The sequence below is a fragment of the Protopterus annectens genome, chromosome 11.part0 (assembly GCF_019279795.1).
Source record: "Protopterus annectens isolate FY-2018-M chromosome 11.part0, PAN1.0, whole genome shotgun sequence".
Lineage (NCBI taxonomy): Eukaryota > Metazoa > Chordata > Ceratodontiformes > Protopteridae > Protopterus > Protopterus annectens.
In genome coordinates, this window is record NC_056745.1 from 481,444,572 (window position 1) to 481,469,865 (window position 25,294).

A 25,294-nucleotide genomic window follows, 5' to 3' on the forward strand; every position below is an offset into this window, starting at 1 on the left:
TTTGTACTCTTGGCTCTCTGACGTCAGGGATCATGACTGAACAGCCAACGCTGGACCCAGACTTTGGGATTCTGGCCGACCGAGGGTTGCCTGCCGGCAGGAAGAACCCTACAGTGATGACTGCAACAGTGAAGACACTCAAACATCTACATTTATGGTAAGTGTACACAACTGTACTTTATTCACATTCAAAAACTGCTAGAAAAAAGGGTCATCCAGGAGGTCCCCTGGGACCAGAAAGGATTTGGAACTTACTCGAGGTTCTTTTTAGTTCCAAAGAAAACAGGAGACTGAAGACCATTTCTGGATCGCAGCAGATTAAACAAGTCAGTTCAGTGCAGCAAGTTCCGAATGGTCACGGTTCAGTCCATCCTTCCTTTCCCGGAGAAGGATGATTGGATGTGCTCTATAGATCATCATAATGTGTTTTACCATATAAAAATGGGCAGAGACTCCAGAAGACACTTAGGCTCCCGGTTGGGAGCCAGTCATTATTAGTTTGGAGTGCTGCCCTTTGGTCTTACTACTGCCTCCGGAGTGTTCATCAAATGCATGGCAGTAGTTGTGGCTCACTTGAGACAACATAGATTCCGGGTGTTTCCATATTTAGATGACTGGCTCGTATCCTCCCCGACCAGGCATCTACTGGTAAATGCAAGAGACTTTGTTCTTCAAATCTGCACAGAACTAGGCATAATGATAAATTACCAAAAATCATTCTTGGAACCTTTACAAACATTAGAGTTCATTGGGGCAGTATTGGATACTACTCAGATGATTCTCAACACTCAGGAAGGGGGAAGTTTTGCAATCAGGCATCAAATCAAATGTACAGACTAATTCAAAACAGGATGGTAGCTGCTTGTGATATTCTCCAAGCCTTGGGATCAGTGGCAGCTGCATTAGTGTTAGTCCCATTAGCCAGGTTCCACATGAGGATACTACAAGGGCTTCTAGCTGCCCAATGGTCAGTTATCCATCAATCAATTTCTCAACAAATTCTCATAACAAACATATATGCAAAAGGACCCTGTCATGATGGATTTGGTCAGAACAGTTGACACAAGGTCAACCCTTTGTTCCACTTCAATTCAGCCACAGGCAACTGTGACCACAGATGCTTCCCAGATGGCGGGGGGGGGGGGGTATTATCTGGGGAAGACTGACCAAGGAACCTGGTCTGCAGATGAGGCAAATCTGCACATCAGTGTCCTGGAGATGAGGGCAGTGCTTCTGGCATTGAAGGCATTCCAGACTGCTCTCCCTCTAGAGACAGTGGAGATTCAGTCAGACAACATGTCAGTGGTCTGGTACATACAAACAAGGGGGAACTAGATCATACCAAGTGTGTCGACAAGCCTTCAGAGTGTGGCAGTGGGTGATCTCATCCAGTCGCTTTCTCATAGCCACACACATTCCGGCAAAGTCTAACGTGATAGCGGGCAAGTTGAGCAGATCGATTCATGTGCCTCACAAGTGGTCCCTCAACCCAAAGGTAGTGGAGGACCATTTCCGCAGATGGGGCCAGCCTTGCTGCGATCTTTTTGCTTCTCCCCAAACAAGTTACAGCATCTACTTTGCCATGATCTCCCCATCTGGGAAATCCCTGAGGGATGCTGTCATTACACTATCTTCCTCCTGGTCTATTGTATGCCTTTTCCCCAATTTTTTTCTTTATTCCCAAAGTCATTCAGAAAGCAAGCAGGTTGAAGAGAACAGTAATCCTCATTGCTCCGTATTGGCCATGACAGATGGTTTCCCTTCCTCTGGCCTTGTCTACAGAAGGAACCCTGGATTCTGGAACCCATTCCAGGCCTGTTTTCACCTCCAACAAGAATGACTCATCTCAATCTTCACAACCTCAGGATGACAGCTTGCTTCTTCCAGTTCCATTAATTACCAGACAACCCATGCTCTCCTCTCCAGTCCAACATATTTTAATGCCATTTCATAAATCATCCACTCAAAAACTTTATAGGAATAAATAGAGGTTCGTACTTTCGGCTCAGGAGCGCAATATAGATCCCCTTACAGCCCCTATTCACTCTGTCTTAGAATTCTAAGCCTAGCTTTTTAATAAAGGAGCAGCTGCCTCTACGATTAAAGTACAATTAGCAGCTATCTCAGACTTTCATATTAGGGAGGATAACTTCTCTCTCATTTCTCTGAAACTTTGCAAAGCCTTCTTGAAAGGGACCCTGTTGTTAAGATCTCCTCACAAAGATATCTGTCCTCCATGGGACCTTACTTTAGTACTACATCAGAATGTTCAACCCCACGTTGAATCGGCAGCAACTTGTGATATTAAGGTTCTCTCTTGGGAAACTATTTTTCTAGTTGCTATTACATCTGTAAGGAAGATATCAAATATTCAAGCTCTATCTTCTCAATCTCCATACTTGATTTTCCATAAAGACAGAGTCTCTCTGCGTATCAACCTTTCCTTTCTACCCAAAGTTATCTCACAAACAAGTTTTAATCAGGCCATACATTTGTCAGTTTTCTTTAACTTCAGCAACAAAGGTGATTATGCTCTGTATTTGTTGGATGTACATAGTTATGATTCTGTCTGCACAGAACTAAAGAGTTTCAGAAAGCAGATTAGTTGTTCATTGCCTTTGCAGTCCCTAGAAAAGTTTTACCAGTCTCCAAGGTTACTTTATTAAGATGGTTTTCTGATTGTATTCCTTTTATTTACACCACAAAAGGTATGAATCCTTACAAACCTATTCAAACTCATTCTACTAGGACTACGGCCACATCCGCCATTTTTCAAACTAATGCCTCCATGGATGAGATTTGCGCAGTGGCCACATAGTCCAGTCGTCATACCTTTATCTCTCACTACAAATTGGATTTGCTGTCCTGAGGGGAGCCTCATTTGGCTCTATGGTTCTGAGGAACATCCTTCCATGAGTCCACCCAGGATATAGGAAGCTGGGGACTCTGTCCCATATGTGAGGATGAGATGAAAAATTGATATCAGATAAAGAAGTTATGTACTCACCATAACGTTCCATCTGTATTGTCAATTTTTTCATCAGTTCTCACATCCCCTCCCTCCAGACACCTGTCTGTTTTTTCCTGACTGAATGGGAAGCACGTCTTCTTCAGGATGTGTTTCTATCTCTAATACACCAGACGTGGTGGTCTCAAAACTTTTTCAGAATTAAGTTCTCTTTCTGAGTTTTTCCTAGTAATGATTATTGCAAACAAGATCTGAGATAACGGGGGAGAGAGATGCGTTGTGGGTAACGAGAGGTATACAAGAGTTTATTTGGTTGCCACGAGCTTCATATTGGCCAAGTTGGATTCGATGGAATGGATCCAGAGTCCATATGTGAGGAGAGATGAAAAATCAGCAATACAGATGGAACGTTATGGTGAGTACATAACTTTTTTTTTTTTGTCTGCCCAGCATACCTCACAAAAAAACTGTTTTTGTATACTTATTTTATTAAAACATGTGTTTCATTGTTGCATTTCTTTCAGTTGAACCTGACATTCTTATCTCTAGTCCACATCCTCAATTCAGCCTTAAATGTTCATCGTGCATACAGCTGCAGTAATCACAGATGGGTTCTCTGCCATCAGGCGGGTCCTCGGTCGGCCGAATTCCAAAGTCTAGGTCCGGCGTCGGTTGTTGTCGCTTTCTTTCCTGACGTCAGTGCGACAGGGGTATATAAGACACAGCCAACGCCATTTTCTTCAGTCTTTTTTGCCGCGCGGTGCCCGAAGCAGAAGCAGTTCGCAAGTGCCGGTCGGCCAGCTCCTGAATTTACGAAAAATTGGAAACCGAAGTCTTCTTCCCGTTGGGGAAACTTTTCTTGCCTCAGACCGATGTCAGACAAAGTTAACAATTGTATTTCTTGTGGAAAGCAAATACCGCATAAGGATTTCCATTCCCTCTGCATACCTTGTTTAGGCCCAGACCACGACGTCTCGGGCTGTCGCTTTTGCGCTACTTTCAATAAACGCACTATTAAGCGTCGGGCGGAGTTCGCCCAACACTTTTTTGGTAAAGCCTTTGATTATAAAATGTCGTTGGAGACTCCGACTACCGTTTTGTCCAAAAAACGCAAGGACAAGGACTGACACGCGAGGCCCGCGGTCTCCACCGACACCACGCCAAAACCGGCTACACGTGGTCCGGTTCTCAGCGAGACGCCTATGCAGCCCCTGACTACCGACGACACTTCTTTGGCGGTGTCTTCTGTAACCGAGACCGCAGGTACCTCGGCCCATACCCAGGCTACAACCACCGAAGCCACTGTGAGTGTTGAGCCTCCTAATGTGGACAGGTCCACTTCCACCCATGGTGTCTTTAGACCCTCATCTTCCTTTTCCATTAAGGCCTTTACTAAGTCCAAATCAGCCATGCATCCCAAGAGGCCTGTTGCACAGGGCCCATCTCCAGGCCCCATGCCTAAAAAGCAGATGCTAAAAATGGCTGAGGATTTAATTACTCTTATCAGGGGTTCCCAACCCCCTCCAGACAAGAGACCCAGAGTGGAGGAAGATTCTCCCTCTTCTGACCAGGGCTCCATTTTTTCAGAACATTCTGATGTAGAGGAACACTCGTACTCCCCCTTTGAAGATTCTGATGCAGAGCAGTCCATTCCTTCTGTATCTAGAGGATTTTTCTTTTGGGGAAACCTTGCACACCTTGAGGGAACACTTCCATTGGGAAGGCCAAGACTTTTCTGATTCCAAGAAAAGACTTAGGGAATTTCTTTGTTACCTCAACACAGACCTCTGGCGATACCTCCTGTCTTGGACATACTTGATGATGTTTACTCGAGGCTTGCCTTAATCCGGATTCCTGCCTCCTGCCCCAGTCAAGCCTGATAGGTACTACAGAGTTCCTAACTCTCACCAATTTCTTTACAAAAGCCATAATGCTGACCCTGAAACCATTTCTCAAGGCCCCAAGGGAATGAAGGCCTCTACTGCTAAGAATCCACTACCTTCCGAAGAGAGTCTAGATCCTTAGAAAGGTGGGGAAAAAGGTATATACCTCGGCCACCCTAGCCATGAGGGCCTTAAATTGTCAGTTCCATATGCTTAAATATCAGCAGTTTCTGTTATCACAATTAAGAAATAAAATGTCTCAACCTGAACAACCAGATTTGAAGGAGTTGCAGGATATGATGCATAGTGCAGAACAAGTGGGTAAACACACCTTACAGTGTGGCTATGATGCCTTAGAGGCCTCAAGTAGAGCTGCTGTTACAGGATCAGTCATTCGTAGACATGCCTGGCTTAGGGAACAAATCTTGCCTGATCATGTTAAAGCTAAACTACTAGATGCTCCTTTACAAAAGGATGTACTATTTGGTACTAATGCTGAGGAGATACTACGGAAAATGGAAGAAAAAGCTAAATCTATGCAAACTGTCAAAGCTTTTCTACAGGTTCAACCACCACGCTTTAGCAGAAATTGGCCTTCTAAAACTGGTCTTTCCAGCCACGGACAAGCCCCAAAGAGGTAGATACAGGCGCACAAGGGGCAGAGGACAATCTCAAGGATCATATAGAGGCAGACAATGGCAAACTCCAGCACCAAGAGGTGGCAAAGACAGTGCACAACAATACAGAAAACAAACCCAATGACTTCCTCCTTTTCATGCCAAGCAAGTCTCAGCTGGCAGCACCCTTGGGAGGAAAGCTGGCATTATTTACAAGAAATTGGCATATTATCACAACAGACAAATGGATCCTGGACATTATAAACAGAGGCTACAGATTTCATTTTCACACTCTTCCAAAATGAGAGGCATGCCAAACCTGCCACACAATCAAAGGGCAGAGGCACAAATACAAATTTCAAAGCTCATGGACATGAAAGCTATTCAAGAGGTACCTACTCACGAACAAGGCCAAGGTTTTTATTCCAGACTATTTCTGGTACCAAGGAAAGGAACAGACTGGAGACCCATTTTGGACTTATCCATCCTAAACACATTTCTACTCGTACCAAAATTCAAGATGCTCGCATTACAGCAGCTTCTTCCCATGCTGGGCAAGGAGTTTTGGCTGGTAACATTGGACCTCAAGGAGGCATACCTGCATGTCCCAATCAGACAAAGCTGCAGAAGATACCTCAGATTTCTTGCAGGTTCAATCCACTGTCAATTCTCTGCATTGCCCTTTGGCTTATCTACTGCGCCCAGAGTATTCACGAAATGCCTGGCATCAGTAATTGCCTATGCAGACTTCAAGGGATACAAATTTAGCCTTATTTGGACGACTGCCTGATCCAAGCGGACAGCAAGCACATACTTCTGGAACATTTGGCTTATGTAATACAGTTATTGAATTCTCTGGGATACACAGTCAACAAAGAGAAATCCAGGCTAACACCATCTCAGAAAATAACTTTCCTGGGTGCCAACTTGGACACAAACACCCAGATGGCCTATCTCATGCCAGAAAAACAGGGGCAACTAACTCAGTACTTCAAAATACTAGCAAATTGTACCAGGCTCACTGTCCTGCAGGCTCTGGGATTCATGGCATCTTGCATTCTTCTAATCCCATGTGCAAAGCTGCATATGAGGAAACTTCAATGGTACCTAAAAAATCTATGGTCTCAACACAGTCACAGTTTGGAAGCAATTTGGTGGGCCCAAGCATGTCAAGTAAACACAGGCCTTCCATTCTGCAAGCCTCAAGCAAAACAAGTCATGACCACAGAAGCCTCAGATTACGCCTGGGGGGTGCACATGAAGGACAGGTGCATTCAGGGCAGATGGTCCCCAAAGGAAAAGCACCTTCACATCAATCAAAAAGAAATGCTAGCAGTAATAAATGCAATTACAGCTTTCAAGGACTTCCTGCATCCAGGACAATTACTGATAAGAACAGACAATACCACGGTAATGTGGTACATAAACAAACAAGGAGGAACACATTCATACCCCTTGTGCAGACTAGCCATGACTCTTTGGAACTTGGCTCTGGAAAGACAAATCGAACTTCAAGCACAGTACTTGCCAGGATTGGAAAACACACTGGCAGACAATCTAAGCAGAAATATGACAGATCCACACAAATGGAAGTTACATCCTCAGGTGTTTACAGAAATAATCCAAGCGTGGGGGAGGCCAGACATAGATCTTTTTGCCTCCCACAGGAATCATCAATTGGAAAAGTTTTGTTCAAGGACCTTTCATCCAAAGGCCTGGAGAGTGGACGCCCTTTCATTCAGTTGGACAGCACGGACAGTTTACGCATTCCCACCTCTGCCTCTTCTGCCCAAGGTGCTTTTGAAAGCAAGAACAGACAAACCGAGGATGATACTGATTGCTCCAGATTGGCCAAGGCAACACTGGTATCCACTCCTGAGGAGCCTAACACATACTCCTCCCTGGTCCCTGCCTCTAATGCCTCTTCTGCTGACTCAGCACAGCTACAAAACTCTTCACAGTCAGCTGAAAACACTCAATCTCGCTGCATGGAAAATTCCTTAACACCACAACAGACCCTACTTTCCAAGGAGGTGCAGGATGTCATTTTGGAGGCCAGAAGGCCATCTACTAGAAAAGCTTACTCCGCAAAATGGAAGCGGTTTTGCTCTTGGAATGAGAAAAGAGGCCAGGACCCTAGAAAACTGAACTTGCCTCAGGTATTACAGTATCTAGCTGAGCTGCTGAACAGTGGACTTTCCTTCTCCTCCATAAAAATACATGCCTCAGCCATTTCTGCAGAATTCAACACAGATCCCCCTTTATTTTCTCACCCACTCTTACGACAGTTCCTCAGAGGGGCTAAGAATATAAGACCTCCAAGGAAGCAACCAATACCAGCCTGGGACCTTAATTACATACCAGAAAAATTAACATTGCCTCCTTTTGAACCAGCTGCCTCAACAGATTTGCAATATTTGTCCTGGAAAACAGCCTTCCTTCTGGTCATCACTTCAGCTCATAGGGTTTCTGAACTACAGGCCCTCATGGCGGTGCAGACCTTCCTAATTTTCCATCAGGACAGGGTTTCCCTTCGTACCAACCCATCATTTATGCCAAAAGTGGTATCCAGGGTAGCCTTAAATCAAGCCATACACCTCCCTACCTTTTATCCCAATCCTCAAAACAAAGGGGAAAGGCTGCTACACTCTTTAGACATCCATAAGCAGCTACGTTATTATTTGGACAGAACAAAGTCCTTCAGGAAATCAGAACAACTTTTTGTGTCCTATGCTGTAGGGGCTCAAGGGAAACCAGTTACAAAACAAACTATTTCCAAGTGGATTGGCCACTGCATACGGTTTTGTTATTCCTATCATAGGAAATCTGTTCCTACAGGTATCAGATCACACTCCACCAGGGCCACAGCTTACCTCTACAGCCTTCCTCAGAGGAGTTCCTACCAAAGATATTTTGGAGGCAGCCACTTGGAGTTCTGTACATACGTTCACAAAACACTACCACTTGCCATTATATTCCAGAACAAGAGCAGGCTTTGCCACTGCTGTTTTGCAGGGCATTCTGGCTCAACCCAGTTCCTCCTAGTACCTACCACCCTATGCATAGCTTTGGGACTCTACCCATCTGTGATTACTGCAGCTGTATGCACGATGAACATAGTACAGTTTTGTACCTACCATAAATGTAGATGTTAGAGTGCTAATACAGCTGCAGTACAGGTTTCCCTCCCTCCTTCCCCACTTGGTAAAGGCATGGGGCCTAACAACCTCTTCATACTACCTGACTGGGTTATCCTGCTATGTTTTATTTGCTTGCTTCCACTGATTTTGGTTTATATTGCATTGCTTGTATATGTAGATAAGCATTATTTATGTATTGCCTTCCTTTTGGGGGCACCTGACATCTGGGGCAAGAAAGACTTAAGAACATGGCGTCGGCTGTGTCTTGTATACTCTGGCCTCACTGACGTCAGAAGAGTAAGTGACGATAACCGACGCCGGACCAAGACTTTGGAATTCGGCTGACCGAGGGACCGCCTGACAGCTGAAAACCCATCTGTGATTACTGCAGCTGTATTAGCACTCGAACATCTACATTTATGGTAGGTACAAAACTGTACTTTTTGTACCTACCATAAATGTAGATGTTCGAGTGCTAATACAGCTGCAGTACAGGCTACCCTCCCTCCTTCCCCTCTTGGTAAAGGCCTAAGGGCTAACCCCTCCTCATACAACCTGACTGGGTTATCCTTCTATGGTATATTTGCTTGCAACTACTGATTTTTGATTATATTGCATTGCATAAATATATATATATAATTTATGTATTGCCTTCCTTCTTGGGGGCACCTGACATCTGGGGCAAGAAAGACTGAAGAAAATGGCGTCGGCTGTGTCTTATATACCCCTGTCGCACTGACGTCAGGAAAGAAAGCGACAACAACCGACGCCGGACCTAGACTTTGGAATTCGGCCGACCGAGGACCCACCTGACGGCAGAGAACCCATCTGTGATTACTGCAGCTGTATTAGCACTCGAACATCTACATTTATGGTAGGTACAAAACTGTACTTTTTGCACAAACCAGACTTAGTTTGTCAGGTAATTTCCTCCACTACCCATCATCATAGGCATACTGTGGACTTGCCATTCCAACATGGTGCGTCTATTTCTGACGTGGTGGAAGAACTGATCAGCTGGTCTGACCTACCAACTTTGTTGTTTTTCAGTGCATTTTCCCCAGTTACAGACTCACAAGTTTGAGATAGCTGAATGCAGGAACCGGCATGCTACAAGTCTTTCATCTGTACTTTTAAGGCTTCTAATGCACAGACTATGGAAGGGACGAGTAAGTAAAACTGCACCATTCATTAGGTACTTGAAGGAGTTGAACCAGTTTGAAACCTGTCAGTTCGTGGTCCGCTGGCATTGCAGTGCAGTCTGATGTCTTCAAGAATTCAAATTCCGCATGTGTGGAAGACTGACTGTTTTTGTTTTCTGCGTCTGTGCAGCCAGATGCAAAAGGTGTTCTTAAAGATGAATGCCCTAAAAAAATAATTTTCTTGTAATTAAAAAAAAAAAAAAAAAAAAAAAAAAAAGTTTACTATTTTTTTCTGGATAGTCTGCTGTCTGGTCTGTTTTCCGGACAGTGTCCCTTAATTTTGGACAGTCTGGAAGAATTCTGGGGAGTTGGCAACCCTAATTGTAAATAGGTACTGCTGTTCTTTTTTTTTCCCCTTTCTTTCTTTCTTTCTTTCTTTCTTTCTTCAGTTTTAAGGAATATAGGCACTGCACTGTAAAAAAAAAAAGCTTTGCTAAAAGAGCATGGCAAAAGAAAAATGAATGTGCTTTTTTTCATTCTTGCATGGGGAAATACTGGATTAAGGACCTTTGATTTAGTAGCGAGTTTTAAGATAAAGCAAGTAAATGAGAATATGGGTTATTATGAGTCTTACTTAGTAGCAATTCTGTATTTGGCCCTTATGTCCCCATGGAAACAGTCTGGTAAAGAGAAATTGACTGGCTTTCATGTCTCCATGGAGGCAATCTGATAATGAGAAATTGGTTACCAGACTGGTTGAGAGTGATTGGTTGGGGAAAAAAGAGAAAAGGAACTGGCTAGGAGATCATGTTCTCCTAAAGGCATTCAGGGGTTTTCCTAGCTGGGAGAGCTATACAGAAAAGACAAAACCAGTTAGTAGAAGCCCAGGCTGCAAAAGGGATTTAAGGAATGGGTAGTGGAGATTATTCAGGAGCTTTTGGAGATGATAGAAATTACTTCTGAAAATATAGCTAGAGAGTGGGATAAAAATAAGGTGGAGTTTAAAAAATAGGTTGAAAATAAAAGAAAGGGGGCTATGGTTAAGAAGTAACAAGTTATTTAAAGGGACTGACAAAAGTTGAAGTATTGCACATGGGAAATCTTGCAGAACAAGAAGAGTATCAACTGCAGAATGGTAAACAGAAAATAAGGGATTACCTTGATAATATACACAGGTTTAAAAGATTGCTGTTAAGCAACTGTTTTTGATAACACTAGAGCACAAACTTTTAGCGCAATGACTCCGCAGCAGAAAGTAGAAGGGGTTGTCACCAAGCTTAGGGAGCCTATATCAAGGAAGGTAACAGGAGATCTTGTGGAGGTATTATTATTGTGGGAATTGTATGAAAGCCTATGTAAAGCAGAGAAATGTGAAAATCAAGAAAAGATACAAATGGAAAGGTTTATGGAAGAATTAAATATGCCAAGGTTAGAGGTAGATGAGGTTCAGTTACTTATGGTTAGGATAGGAGGAGATATGGTAAAAATGTTGATGTATAACCAGTCTATAGGAAAGCCCCCAGGAATAGATATTATTACTTTGGAAGTTTGGAAACTAGGAGGGAAAAATGATAAAGATCTGGAAGGTTTTGTTTAACAGTATTTTAAGAGGATGAGAAGAACCAACATACTGGAAGAAAGCAGTGGTAGCTGTAATACATAGAGGGTAACGATCCATCAGATTCAGCTTCATACAGGCCCATTTCAATACTAAACCAGGATTATAAAGTGTTCATGTCTATAATGGCTAAAAGAACAGCAAAAGTCATGGCAAAATTGATATACATAGATCAGTGTGGTTTTGTGGAAGGGAGGCAAACATTTGACAACATTAACAGAACATTGATGATCCAGGGAGAAAGCAGAATATAAGAAAATGCCACTGTTGTTTGAGAGTCTTGATGCAGAGACAGCATTTGACAGAATAAGCTGGGACTTTATGAGCATGAGCAGGGCAATGGAAGCATTTGCATTTCCTGAAAAAATTATAAGGTTGATTAGGAAGATATATGAGGGATTGGAGGCAAAAATTAAGGTGGGTGGGATCCCCTCTGGTAATTTCTGCTTGAGCAGAGGAACCTGGCAGTGGTGTTCTCTTTCCCCTTTTTTTGCATTAAATTTAGAACCATTGGAAAAGAAAATAAGGGACTAAAAAATTCAGTTATATAATTGGTGTGGCAGTCAACAAGACCTGGCTCTATTTGCAGATATTTTTTTATACCTGATAAAACCAGAAAGAGACATTACAGTGTTGTAGAACATTTTGAGACCGCTTCAGATCTTTTCGGGATACAAAATTTAATGAAGCAAAACAAAGGCAGTAGTGGTAACTTATGTACCTACATATGAATTGGTTCAGCAATGTCCATATTTATGGGGGCATGATAAAATGAAGTATTTAGGAGTATGGATTAAAATTATTCTGGTGTGGTAGCTAAGGATACGTGGGAAGAGACTAAAAAGATAATACAAAAACAGAAAATGTAAGTTTGTTATATGAGTATGGATAGTAAGGTACAAGCAGTTAAAATGTTTTTAGTCCCATTAGTCTTATACACAGCTCAGGCATATTTTTATCAACTAGAGGAGTAGCTGTAGGTAGCAGTTAATAAAGAGCTGAATGACTTTACCTGGGAGGGGAAGACTGCAAGAGTCGAGTGGGAGAAGCTGATTCTTCCAGTAGAACAGGGCAGATTGCAATTACCTGATTTGATGGGGTATTTTAGAGTTGCACATTTAAGTGTCCTATGTGTAGCACAAGCAGAAAACTATAATTTAAAGTTTAAAGTGTAAGCTGGGATTTTGAATGCAGGCCTTTAAGGAGAATGACAGTAATCCTACGGAATATTATATCTGTAAAATAGCAGAAAGTATTGTAAGAAGTAAGCCAACACGGGAATGGGAAAAGTAGATTATACCAATAAGAATGACTGCAATTAGGGATATAGACGATAGACAAGAGGGGGCTGGAATTTATTGGAGAATACTGGCAAAGGAACCAAGATATTGGGAACAAATAACTACAGAGGGAAAGATGATTGAATGGGAAGATGCCAAAAATGTATTTGGACTTCAGGTTAGAGATTGCCTTCCCTATCAAGGATTGATATCAGAGTATAGGCAAGGAGAAAGAAATAGGGGGTCCTAAATGAAAGACCAGCACCGGTAGAGTTTTTAGTAGAGTCTAGAATAGGATCTGCCATTAAAAAAGAAATAATTAGTAGAGCATATTAAATATTGCATGATAACTGTAAAAATCAGTCATAGGAGGTTAGAAAGGATTGGGAAAATTGATTGAATAAGCAGTTTACAAAGATACATTGGAGGGATATATGTATGTCTCCCAAATATGCAGGATAATCTTGAAGCTTTATGATTTTTTTTGCTTGAAAATGTTTACATAGATATTTTTATACCCCAAGTAGACTCCAGAGAATTTTTCCTCAAGTAGACAGCAAGTGTTGGAGGTGTGACAGGGAAGAAAGAGGTAATTGGGAACGTATTTTCTGGAAGTGCGGTGAGTTGGTGGACTTTAAGGATTCTCTGTGGGATGCACTGTTGGAGATGCTGGATGGGTGGATTGGTGACGAGGGAGATGATTTTTTTGAGCTGTGATACAGAATCGGAATTGCCTAGACACGGTAAGGCCTTGCTGTGTCTGATTATGGTGGCTGCCAAAAAAGCAATAACTAGAAAATGGAATTCAAAATCTAAACCAACTATATTACAAGTAACAGAGATATAACAACTGGAATTGAGATCTTTAGGAAAGGTTAGGAGCAAACTACATAGGAAAAAATGGGAATTGTGGGAACAAAACATACAGGGAAAGACTGAGGTTTAAAAGAAGGCAGGACTTAAATGAGCTGTGTAATGTTTGACTGAAGTAATGTATAATTTTTGCAAGTGAGCGTGTGCCAGTATGAATTGTGATGTAAAATGCTTGCAACTAGGATTGTGTTGGTAAGGTTGGTCTTCATTTATATAAACGTATGATTGCCTATGTCTTAGGAGATGTTTTTATAGAAATGTTTTTTGTTTAGAAAAAAAGGGACAGGAATTGAATAATTTATGTAATGTTTAGGTTATATAATATATAGTATTATATGTGAGGTCTAATGTTTGTAAATGTGAATTTGTTTGATTACTTTTATATAAATGTAAATATGTAAATTTGTCTATGTCACAAGTGATAATTCAATAAAGGTGTTTAAAAAATGTGTGACTTGTTGATAAAGGTCAGTCTTGCCGATGACTGAACTGTGACTCAGCATACACTTATTAGCTTTTTCTGAAGACTGTGTTGCCTCTTCACTTAATCTTTTCATTAGAAAGTAAATTTTAAACATTCTTACTCTCCTCAACCTAGCCAGTTTACTTTTCTTACTTGTTGGATTGATGGATGTGATGTTTTCTTGAAACTAATGATGTTAAGTTGTCAATCTCGCCTTCATTCTTGCTGGATGGGTTCGGAGCCGATCCTCGGCTCCGACTCGGCCAATACTAAAAGCTCGAGAGCTAATTCCACTGGCTCGAGGCTCCCCTATATCCCACAATGCTAGGCGGTAACTACTCAGATCTCGTTTGCCGCTATAGCTACGAGGTGCTTTTCTTACCGGCTCAGGCACGTAAGTAAATTTTTACCTTTGAGGTAGTACTAATTCCCCTTTCTTTTCTTAGTTATATATATTGATATTGTTTGTGTTAGTTTTTAGTTCTATCGACCCTTCTTTTTCGATTCCCGCCCCTTTTATTGTTAGTTCTAGGCCTTCAGCCCTTCCCTCACCCCAGTCCCTTTTTTCAGTAGTGTTGTAGGGGCTTGTGTGTTTGTGTTTTATCTCTATTTTCTTAGTGTAGAGTGTCTGTGTGTGTGTTTGAGACAGCCCCTCTTCCTTATGTCTAAGGACAAGGTCTCAGGCTTCAAGAAGTGTGACTCGTGCTGTCAGAAGATGTCTCTGACAGACGGTCACACTTCTTGTGTGTACTGCCTGGGACCTGTGCACCTGCAGGACTCTTGTGCTGTCTGCCATGGTTTCAGCCCTCGAGTCCTGCAGGAGCGCAAAAACAAGCTCATCTTAAGGGGCTTGTTAAAGCCTGAAGGCCCCCCGACTCAGTCTGGGTCGGGTAAGCCTTCGAAAACTTCAAAACAGTCGACTCCTGCTCTTGAGTAGACTGTGGAAAAGTCGAAGCAGGCCGTCATCGGCTCCGCCGAGCCGATGTTCTTAGGCCTCAAACTGTTACCTCGGCTCGCTGGAGCCGAGGCTGATAAGTCTTCATCGGCCCGATACCATCATCGGAGCCACTGTCTAAAAGAGGTCTAGATCCCCATCCATCGGATCTATTCCTAAGCCTCTTACCGTTACTTCGGCTCCGGCTGGAGCCGAAGCTAGAAAGTCCCCATCGGCTCCGATACCATTATCGGAGCCATTTTACAGAAAGAGATCCAGATCCCCATCCATTGGATCTGTGCACTCGGAGCCAGGTTCCCCTCTCCTTTCGGAGCGGAGTCACAAAACCCATTCCTCGGTCTTCTAGGTTGTCAGACCATGATTTGCAGAGGGTGGTGAGTAGACTTCTTAAGTCCGAGGCACTGGCCCAAATGCTCCATAGCCCGACTCATCAGTCATTGGCTATTCCCGTCCCAGATTACATTCCTCCTCCGACTCCTTCGAGTTTGGAGCCAAGGCTTGTTGGAGCCATGACTGTCGGTGCGTCGGATCCGATACCTTCCATTTCGGCTCCGTCGTCTGCTCTGATCTCCTCTTTGGAGGGATCTCGGCGCCGGACTTCCCTCATCGGCTCCGAGGGGGCGAGTGGCATCGGACCCTTGTCCGACCCCGCTCTCCCTCTCGGGGCTTCGGCGCTGGTGAGTTCGGCTCCGACATCGGCTTCGGAGCCGTCTCTGTAGGTGCCGGGAGGGGTCCTTGTCTCTTCGGAGCGAGGGCCTCGGGCCTTGTCTGACAGGGATGCCTTCAAGGTCATGCGGAGCGTGCTAGAACCAGGTTCTGCCCCTCAGTCGGTTCCCTCAGCCCCTCCATCTACAGTGCCTGCGGTGATTTCTACTCACCCCCTTGTCTCACACTGCAGAGAACCAACTCCTCAAGATTCCCCATTGGGAATTTCCTCCTCTTCCGAGGTCTCTCCTGACCCTGCAGGAGATCCCCCTAGGAAGAGGCAGTGCAAGAGGAAGCACATTGACTCCCCTGAGTCTATCACCTCTGACACTGACTTAGAGGAATCCGAAGGGTCCCCTCGTTCCCCCTCTGAGGATGTCTCCTTTGCAGACATCCTTGAAATCCTCAGAGGGGGAATTGGCCAGCCCTTAACCCTTCGGAGGATGAGTCAGTGTATCTTGAGGCATTTGGTTCTCGCCCTTCTACCTCCTGGGTGTCCCCTCCCTTTGACCCCCCCCCTTATGGAAGTGGTGGCAAGGAAGGCTTGGACGGCTCCTGACTCAGTGGAACCCACCCCGAGGAGACCATCCAAATTTATCACTGCCCCCACAGACAAACAGTTTTTATCCAAAGGTGTCCCTGTTGATGCCATGGTGGTGGCTGCGGCCACAAAGAAGGAATTAGCTGATCCTTCGGTTCCTGTCCATCCTCCTAATAAAGAATCTAGGACCATGGACATGTACGGCAAGCGGATGTTCTCGTCAGCGACCTTTTCAATGCGGTCCCTGAATTACTTATGCCACTTCACCCGTCTCCAAAGAGATTTACTCAAGGATATGGGTGAACTGATGAAGGATCCTACAGCTGAGGGGTTCAAAGACACAATGAACTCCCAGTTGGCAACCCTAAATTCAGTCGTGAACTGCTCCATGCGGCTAGTCTCGTACGCAGCAGATGGAGCGAGTAGATCCGCAGGCACAGGAGTTGCCTTACGAAGGCACGCCTGGATGCGGCTATGCAACTTTGTGGACCCTTTCAAGGCGTCCTTCACCAATTCCCCTTTTGATGGATCGTCTTTGTTTGGTCCACAGGTGAAGGATACATTGACCAGGTGCGAGGTGGAAGGTAAGACTCTCTCTGCCGTAGGAGTCCGTTTTTCCACCCCTTCTAGACCCTATCCCAAAGGTCAGAGGGGAGGAAAGATGTGGTTCAAAACAATCCCAGGGAGTCTCATCTGACGACAAGGCCGATTTCCCCTAGAGGCAGAGGGGAATAATAATAGACGCCCCCAGAGGCAGAGGAGGTCCGCAAAACCAGGGTAGCAGAGAGGTGTTCTCTGACAAACCCTTTCAGCACCCCTGAGGGGCTGCCTGGCTGTCCGCCTTCGGAGGCAGTCGGGGGAAGATTATCGCTGTACCCAGAAGCCTGGCTTTCCCTAACTCAAGACAAATGGGTACAGTCGATCATATCCGAGGGTTACAAAATTCCCTTTATTCATATTCCAACACAACCAAAAATATCCCTTCCAGACGTTCCACCCGGTCTATGGGAAAAAGCAGCATTAGAAGTGTCAAAGCTGCTGTCAAAAAGAGTCATCCAATCAGTCCCAGCAGACCAGCAAGGATCCGGAATCTACTCCAAATTCTTTTTGGTACCAAAAAAAACAGGGGACTGGAGACCCATTCTGGATCTCAGCCACTTAAACAAGTTTGTCAAAAAAACAAAATTCCGGACGGTCACGCTGCAGTCCATCCTACCCTTCTTGGGTCAGGACAATTGGATGTGCTCGATAGATCTTCAGGATGCGTACTATCACATCAAAATGAACCGACGCTCCAGGAGATATCTCCACTTCAGGCTGGGAGCCAATCATTACCAATTCAGGGCCCTGCCCTTTGGTCTCACTACAGCCCTCGGGTGTTCACCAAATGCATGGCAGTGGTCACGGCTCACTTGAGGCGCCAGGGATTCCAGGTGTTTCCATATCTGGACGATTGGCTCCTTACTGCCACCACCAGACATCAGCTTCTCCTATCCAGGGATTTCACCATTCAAACCTGTCAAGCTCTAGGCATTTCAATAAATTTAGAAAAATCTGCCTTGTCGCCTTGTCGGTCTATTACTTTCATAGGCGCCAAATTAGATTCACAGACCCTTTCAGCCACACTCACAGAGCAGAGGGTTTTAAATATCCGGAACCAAGTATCCCTTCTATCGCAATTGGTCAAAGTCAAAGCCAGACTGGTACTGAAGGTACTAGGACTCATGGCAGCAGCTATTCCCCTTCTCCCCTTAGCTCGCTTTTACATGAGGATCCTCCAATGGATGCTCTTTACCCAATGGTCCTTTCAACGACTCCCAATGTCCCACAGCATTTTGATAACTCAAGTATGCAAGAATCAACTGTCTTGGTGGGTAACGTCACCTCAACTTCTCCAAGGAAGACCCTTCACTCTCCCCCCTCCAGCTGCCACGTTGACAACAGATGCCTCCCTGATTGGGTGGGGGGGGCATTATCAGGGCAGGACAGTCCAGGGCACGTGGCAACCCTTCGAGTGCCACTTGCACATCAATGTCTTAGAGATGAGAGCAGTGCTTTTAGCGTTGCAAGCCTTAAACGACACTCTTCCCAAAGGGACTATTGCAATTCAAACGGACAACATGTCCGTGGTGTGGTACATCAACAAACAAGGCGGAACCAGATCATACCCTTTATGTCGAGAAGCACTCAGACTTTGGCAATGGGCGATCTCTTCTCAGCGTTTTCTGATAGCGACGCATATTCCCGGGAAATCCAACGTCATTGCAGACAAGTTGAGCAGAGCAATTCTCATGCCACACGAGTGGTCTCTAAACAAATCAATTCTAGAAGAGGTATTTCTAAGATGGGGCCATCCTTGCTGCGATCTTTTTGCTACTCCCCAAAACAGCAAGTGTCAAGACTTCTTCACGCTCTTCCCAATACCAGGCCATCCCACAAGAGACGCTCTAGTCCACGATTGGCCCCGGGGACTTCTGTATGCCTTTCCCTCCTTTCCACTGATACCTCAACTAATTCAGAAAGCCATCGCCTTGAGAGTGACTATGATCCTCATTGCCCCTTACTGGTCTCGACAGATATGGTTCCCCTTTCTTCATCGCTACCTTTTGGAGCAGCCTTGGCATCTGGACCCAGTACCAGATCTGATTACCCATCAGTCGGGTCAGCTGCACCAATCTCTGTCTTCCCTAAACCTCACAGCATGGTTTCTCCAATTCCTACCTTAGCCAGGCTTCCATCAATATCTCGCTCGGTTCGAGATATCTTGATAGCCTCTCATAAATCCTCTACCGGAAGATTTATACTAGTAAATGGAAACGTTTTCCTTTGGGCATCATCGAAAAGCATTGATCCTTTTACTGCACCTATCCAGTCTATTTTAGACTTCCTGGCAGAACTTTTTCATTTAGGATCTTCTGCATCAACCATTAGAGTTCAATTGGCTGCCATATCAAATTTTCATGTTGGTGTCTCAGAATCCAGCATCATGGCTCACAAACTCTGTAAAGCCTTCTTAAGAGGTGTATTTCTTCTCAAACCTCCAACCAAAGACCCTCCACCTCAATGGGATTTAAACTTGGTTCTGGCATCTTTAATTCTTCCCCCCTTCGAACCAGCGGATTCATTTTTCTCTGAAATTGCTTTCTTGGAAGACACTTTTTCTGGTAGCTATAACTTCAGTGAAAAGAGTATCAGAACTCCATGCTCTATGCAGTCGCCCTCCTTACTTAGTTTTTCACAAAGACAGGGTATCTCTCCGGACTAATCCATCCTTTTTACCAAAAATTTCTTCTCAAATTAACCTAAACCAGGTTATTGATCTTCCCGTTTTTTTCCCTAACTATTCAAATAGGTCAGAGCAAAAGCTGCATTTTTGGATGTTCATCGCCAACTGAGATATTACTTAGACAGAACTAAACAACTCAGGAAATCTGATCAATTGTTTCTGTCATATGCAGAAGGAAGATTGGGCCTTCCAGTCACTAAAGTATCTCTATCTAGATGGCTCACCTCTACAATTACTTTTATCTATGAGATCAGACATCAAAAATTACCTTCAAGACCTAGAGCTCATTCAACTAGGGCAGTAGCTACATCCATAGCCTTTCAGGACAGGTTGCCTATAGACTTAATTTGTGCAGCAGCCACCTGGGCTTCTCCTCATACATTCATTTCACATTACAAATTGGACATGGTCTCCAGAAGCCGTGCCAATTTTGGTTCCACTGTTCTCAAGAGTCTGTTCCGATAGGCCACCCGGGATAAGGTGCTAGGGACGCAGTCCCATCCAGCAAGAATGAAGGCGAGATTGACAACTTAACATTAAGAAGTTATGTTCCTACCATAACGTTCCATGTTAGTTGTCTTCTTCGCCTTCTTTCTTATGCCCTCCCTCCTTCCCCCAAGCCTGGACAGACCGACCGGAATTCTTTTGTGTTTCTTCCTCTGAAAATTGTTAATCCATTCTTGGAGAATAGTATTGCTTTGGTATAGCTACCAAACGAGATCTGAGTAGTTACCGCCTAGCATTGTGGGATATAGGGGAGCCTCGAGCCGGTGGAATTAGCTCTCGAGCTTTTAGTATTGGCCGAGTCAGAGCTGAGGATCGGCTCCGAACCCATCCAGCAAGAAAGAAGGCGAGAAGAAGACAACTAACATGGAACGTTATGGTAGGTACATAACTTCTTATTTTTGTTGGCCTTTACCTTTATCAGGTGATTCTTGGAGCTGTAGGCTCTTATTTGTAGAAAACCTTGCCTAGTTATTGAGACCAGCCCATGCTTCTTGCCAGAAATAGTTTTGGAGCTTTTACTCTCACTTCATTCATTTCACTGCTTTGTTGTTAGAGGCCTAGTCCAGGGCAGAATGGGACCTGATCTCCTTAGTTCTTCTTTCTTTCTTTATTTTTAACCTACTGTGGTGCATGATCTGTAGAAGTAAGGGTTTGGTAGTGGCTAAGCACTTTCTAAGTAGATTGATAACCATGTGGTTTCATTTGATTAAGTAGCTAATGCTGTCAAAAGGCCTATTTGTCAGGGATGTTATTATTTTCTGTTTTTACAAGAATGCTTTTTCTGTGGACATTTGGACCACACCCCTTTGAAGATTGGCTCATACCTTCAGCAGACATTGTTTACTTCTCTGCTCCCAGAGGCAGCTTTCCTTGGACACTTATGCGCTACTGGATTCAACAGTCTGAGATTTGCTGCTTTAGTGCCCCTAGTTCCGGTTTGCTTGATAGGTATATTTGATATACTGGTTGGGGTTCTTCCCACTTATTGCCTGGCTGAAAGGGGTCCTTGAAGCATACCTCTCAACCTCTTTGTGCGAGAAATATAGACAAAGCCTAAAAAAATAGGGGCGTATTTTAAATGCTACTCTTATAAACTTGCTAGAGTAACATGATTTGTGTTAGCATGCATTTTCTGAAGGATATGACTTTTGAAACTCAAATGTATGTCATTATTTATTGACTTCAATCACCAGTGATTTTCCAGAAAACCACAAATTTTATGAGGAACAGACCAAAAATATGATGTGAAAATCTGGACAGTTGAGAGGTATGTTTTGAAATTAGATTTAATAGATGAGTGAGTACTGATGATTTCAGTGTCTTCCAGGAGAGCCAGCTGCATTAAGTTCTTGTTACACTTCCAGCGTTTATCTTGTGGGTAGCTGCTCCACCTACTTTCACTGTATAGTAGCAATATCTTGTAGGGAATACAGATTGAGAATTTTTCATCCTTATACTTTTCAGGTGTAGTTTATTCATTTTCCTGTGGTGGGGGGAGGGCAGGACTACTTGGCATGGGGACAAGTTCAGCCTGTTAGCCCAGCACAGTATCTCCATGATGTGCAGCAGCAGAGGTTTGAACCAGGGCATGAGAGCCTGAGAGAGAGAGAGAGAGAGAGAGAAGGAACTGTGCTGAAGATTACTCCTAAGAAGATATTCTAGCTGTTCACAACTGCAGATGATCTTGTCATGTGAGAGCCGATATGGTGAGTACTCTTAACACCTTCCTCTTTTGTTTGTGTACTGCTGATTCATGTCTGGGATTTAGCCAAGAATAGAGATAGAAAAAGCTTTTCAGACGTCTCTCTCGCTGGTTATTGCAGTCTAATTTTGCTACAGATCATTATTTGTATTAAATTTGCTTTTTTTTTCCAGATATGGAATTTTTGAACGCTGCAGAGAACTAGTAGAAGCGGGGTATGATGTGCGACAACCAGACAAAGAAAATGTTACACTCCTTCATTGGGCAGCCATTAACAACAGACTAGATCTAGTCAGGTCAGGCATAATTAAGTAATATAAAATGCATTTATTGGAATGTGACATAAGTGTAAAATAAATTTGCTCATCAGAGTTTTGGATAAAAGCATATATACTTGCTCTGTTTTTTTTCCCTCTCATTCAGCTTGGTAGGTTCAGTGCTTGATTTTGTGCACTGTCAGTTGAAAAGTTGTGGATTTCAGACATGCAGTAGATCCTTAAGGAGAGGTAGCTGCAGCATGGTTCATTTTACAAGGTTTAGCATTCTGAGTCATTCTTTTTCCCTGTCCTTCTGTGTTTGAATAGCTATGTGCATTTCAGAAGAAATTTGAAATGATTACTTGTATTGCGTTGGAGGTATCTGCGTATAACTTTTTCGTGTTTTACTTCACTTACCATTTGTGTCAGTCTGATTTCTTCACTCGTAAATGCATAAGCTGATGTCAATTTTCATTTTATCCTTGACATATGGGTTTGATTCTGACATTGGAACGGACTCTGCCGTTAATACAGCTCACGCCAACCAAAAACTATCGAGTTTTACCTCTACCCATAATACCTGTCCACCAATTACCTCAGATCTCGTTGCCACTTTTCCGCACAGACACGTTCACCAGAGCTGTTGAGCTTTGTTCAGTTTTCTTGGGTAGTTTTCAGTAATTTTCACTAATTTCAAGTTTCTCTAGTCTTTTCACTGTGTATTCCCTTGTGCTGTTCCTCTTCCATCTATCTTCCGTTTGTTGTCCCCTTTCTATACACTCCAGTATATTTCTGTGCTATCATCGTTGATAGCCTCCTTTCTGTACAGTTCAGTGTACTTTCCCTCACCTTGTCCTATTAAAATAAATAAATAAAACATAATCAATCTTTAGCTTTTCCTTCCAGTTTTGTTGTGTGTGAGTGTTCTCTATCTCCTTTTTGCGCGAGTGTTGTGTGCATGCCTTCCAGCCATTTTTTATCATGGCTGAAAAATCTTGAAGCCCCTTCTGGCTTTAAGAAATGCCAGAAGGGCTGCCATAAGGTACCTTTTTCTGACTTGCATCTCCTATGTATATATTGTTTGGTCCTGTGCATTTACAGGAGGACTGCAGTATTTGTCATGGGTTTAGCCATAGAGCGCTTGTTGAAAGAAGAAACAAATTGATTTTGAAAGGCCTAATCCCTTCTACCTTTGAAGAGGCCACATCTGCTGTAGAAAAAAGTAAGATAGGTATTTCTTCCCCTTCTTTTTCTTTTTCCTTGTGGAGGGGTGAAAGGAGGAGTTTGTCAGTGCCAACTTCCATGTCAGCACCGACATCTAAGAAACATAAATCCTCAGTTCCAAAATTGTCCTCAGAGCCAAAAGACTCATGCTGTAAGACTGGGATAATCGCCAGCACAGACCACCACCAGTATGACAAAACCTTCGACTCCGAAGGCTTCGGCACAGGAAAATTTACCTTCTGCTTCTTCATCAGCACCAACTGTTGTGATGCAGACTTTGGATATTGGACAACAAGAAGTTTGACTTAAGACTAGTAACTCTCCATCTATCAACCCCATTGTGGGTGAATTACCGGAAGTATCTATTCAAAGACCTAAATCTCCCTCTTTGTCATCAGTCTGTTCCACCAAAAGCCTTACAGAACTAGACATGGACAGACTGGTGAATAAAATATTGTGGGTGAGAGGTTTTACAGGACTTACTTTGGCTCTGACCCGTATGGGTCCAGGAGCTGAACCTCCATTCACCCTTTTTAACCACTCCTCCTCTGACTTCCTCCGAGGCTTCAGAGTTTACAGCTTTGAGTCATCCAGCTCCTACTGTATCTGTTCCAGAGATCTTTCTCTCTTCGGAACCAGTCATTACCCCAAGTTCTTCGGTTATTTTGGAACCAGAGACCTCCTGGGGGCCATATCTGCCCTGACTCAGAGGGGCAGAAGTCAACTCCAATTTCTTCAAAGCCGTCCCTGCACCTTGGAGCATCGGCACTGTTTAGTTCGGCTCTGGCTTCTGTCTCGGGGGTGGTTTCTTCAGAGTGTGGGGGGGTGACTTCTGCTCCAAGGTAGTGTCTCTCTGTTCCAGGCTTCCTCCCTTCTTGGGGGGGCGCGCAGCCTTCGAGTCAGTGGAGAGGTCGTTGTCTCTTACAGTGACTCAGTTGGCCCCTTCCTCCTTTGGGCATGAGGATGATATCTGCTCCGTTATTTGACCTGCCTCTCTCCACTGGGGCAGCGAGTACCAAAACCTCAGGATTCTCAGCTGCAGGTTCTGCCATCTTCTGATACCTCCCCAGATTATCCCCCTGAGGGGGATCTTGAGAAGAACAAGTGCAAGAGGAAGCACTTAGATTCCCAACAGGAATCAATCATGGAATACACTGATTTTGATGAAGGGGAAGGTTCCCCATGGTTACCCTCTGAAAATTTCTCCTTTGGAGACATCCTAGAAATTTTGAAACAGAGGGGTGACTGGAAGTCTCAGAACCCCTTCCTTTGAGGAATCAGTTTACCTGCAGGCTTTCGGTGCTCACCCATCTACCTCTTGGGTGAATCTGCCTGTTTATGAACTCATCCATTTTATTTCTCAGTGGGAGTGGAAGGCTCCGGACATTATTGAACCCACCCCCAAGAGACTGGACAAAATTTTATCTGCACCTGAGGATAAGCAATTCTGGGCTAAAGGTTTAGCAGTAGATGCCATGATTGTAGTGGCCACCATGAAAAAGGAATTCGCTGAGGAGAGTTCATCTATCCATCCACCCAACAGAGAGTCGTGGACGATGGATAGATTTGGGAAGCAAGTTTATGCTTCATTGACCTTCGCCTTAAGGTCTTTGAATTTCCTGGCACATTTCACCAGACTTCAGAGGGATCCGATTAAGGAGTTGTCAGATACCCTGGTGGGAGCTGTTACTGAGGGAGTCCAAGAGAAAGTTGCTTCCCAGTTGGCCACCCTGGAATCTGTGTCAAACTCGTCGATGAGGTTCATTGTGCATGTAACCAAAGGGACCTCAAGAGTGGCAGGTTCAGGCATTGCCATAAGGAGACATGCCTGCATGCGCGTATGTGACTTTGTGGAACCATTTAAGTCTTCATTTGTTAATGCACTTTTTGATGGATCATCTTTGTTTGGCCCATAAGTAAGAGAGACTTTATCCAGGTGTGAAAAGGATGGTAAAACCTCTTTCCACTGTGTGCATATGTTTTTCCACCCCCAACTCCCCCAAAGATCCTTTTCTAAGAATCAGTAGAGCAGTGGAAAGATGTGATTCAAAAAATCCCAAGGGCCTTTTCAGGACAAACGTGGAGGCAGTTCCCCCAGGGGCAGAGGAGGGAACTACAGTGGAAGATTCCGCC

The 25,294-nt window shown here is 44.0% G+C and overlaps 1 protein-coding gene across 1 annotated transcript in view; it reads left to right on the plus strand.

Moving 5' to 3' along the window:
• Positions 1 to 25,294, plus strand: part of ZDHHC17 (zinc finger DHHC-type palmitoyltransferase 17) — a 1,884,000-nt gene that overhangs the window by 393,741 nt on the left and 1,464,965 nt on the right. Inside the window, exon 3 of the mRNA XM_044087981.1 lies at positions 21,854 to 21,976. Coding sequence (XP_043943916.1) covers positions 21,854 to 21,976 — 123 coding nt within the window. The remainder of the gene's footprint in view (positions 1 to 21,853; positions 21,977 to 25,294) is intronic.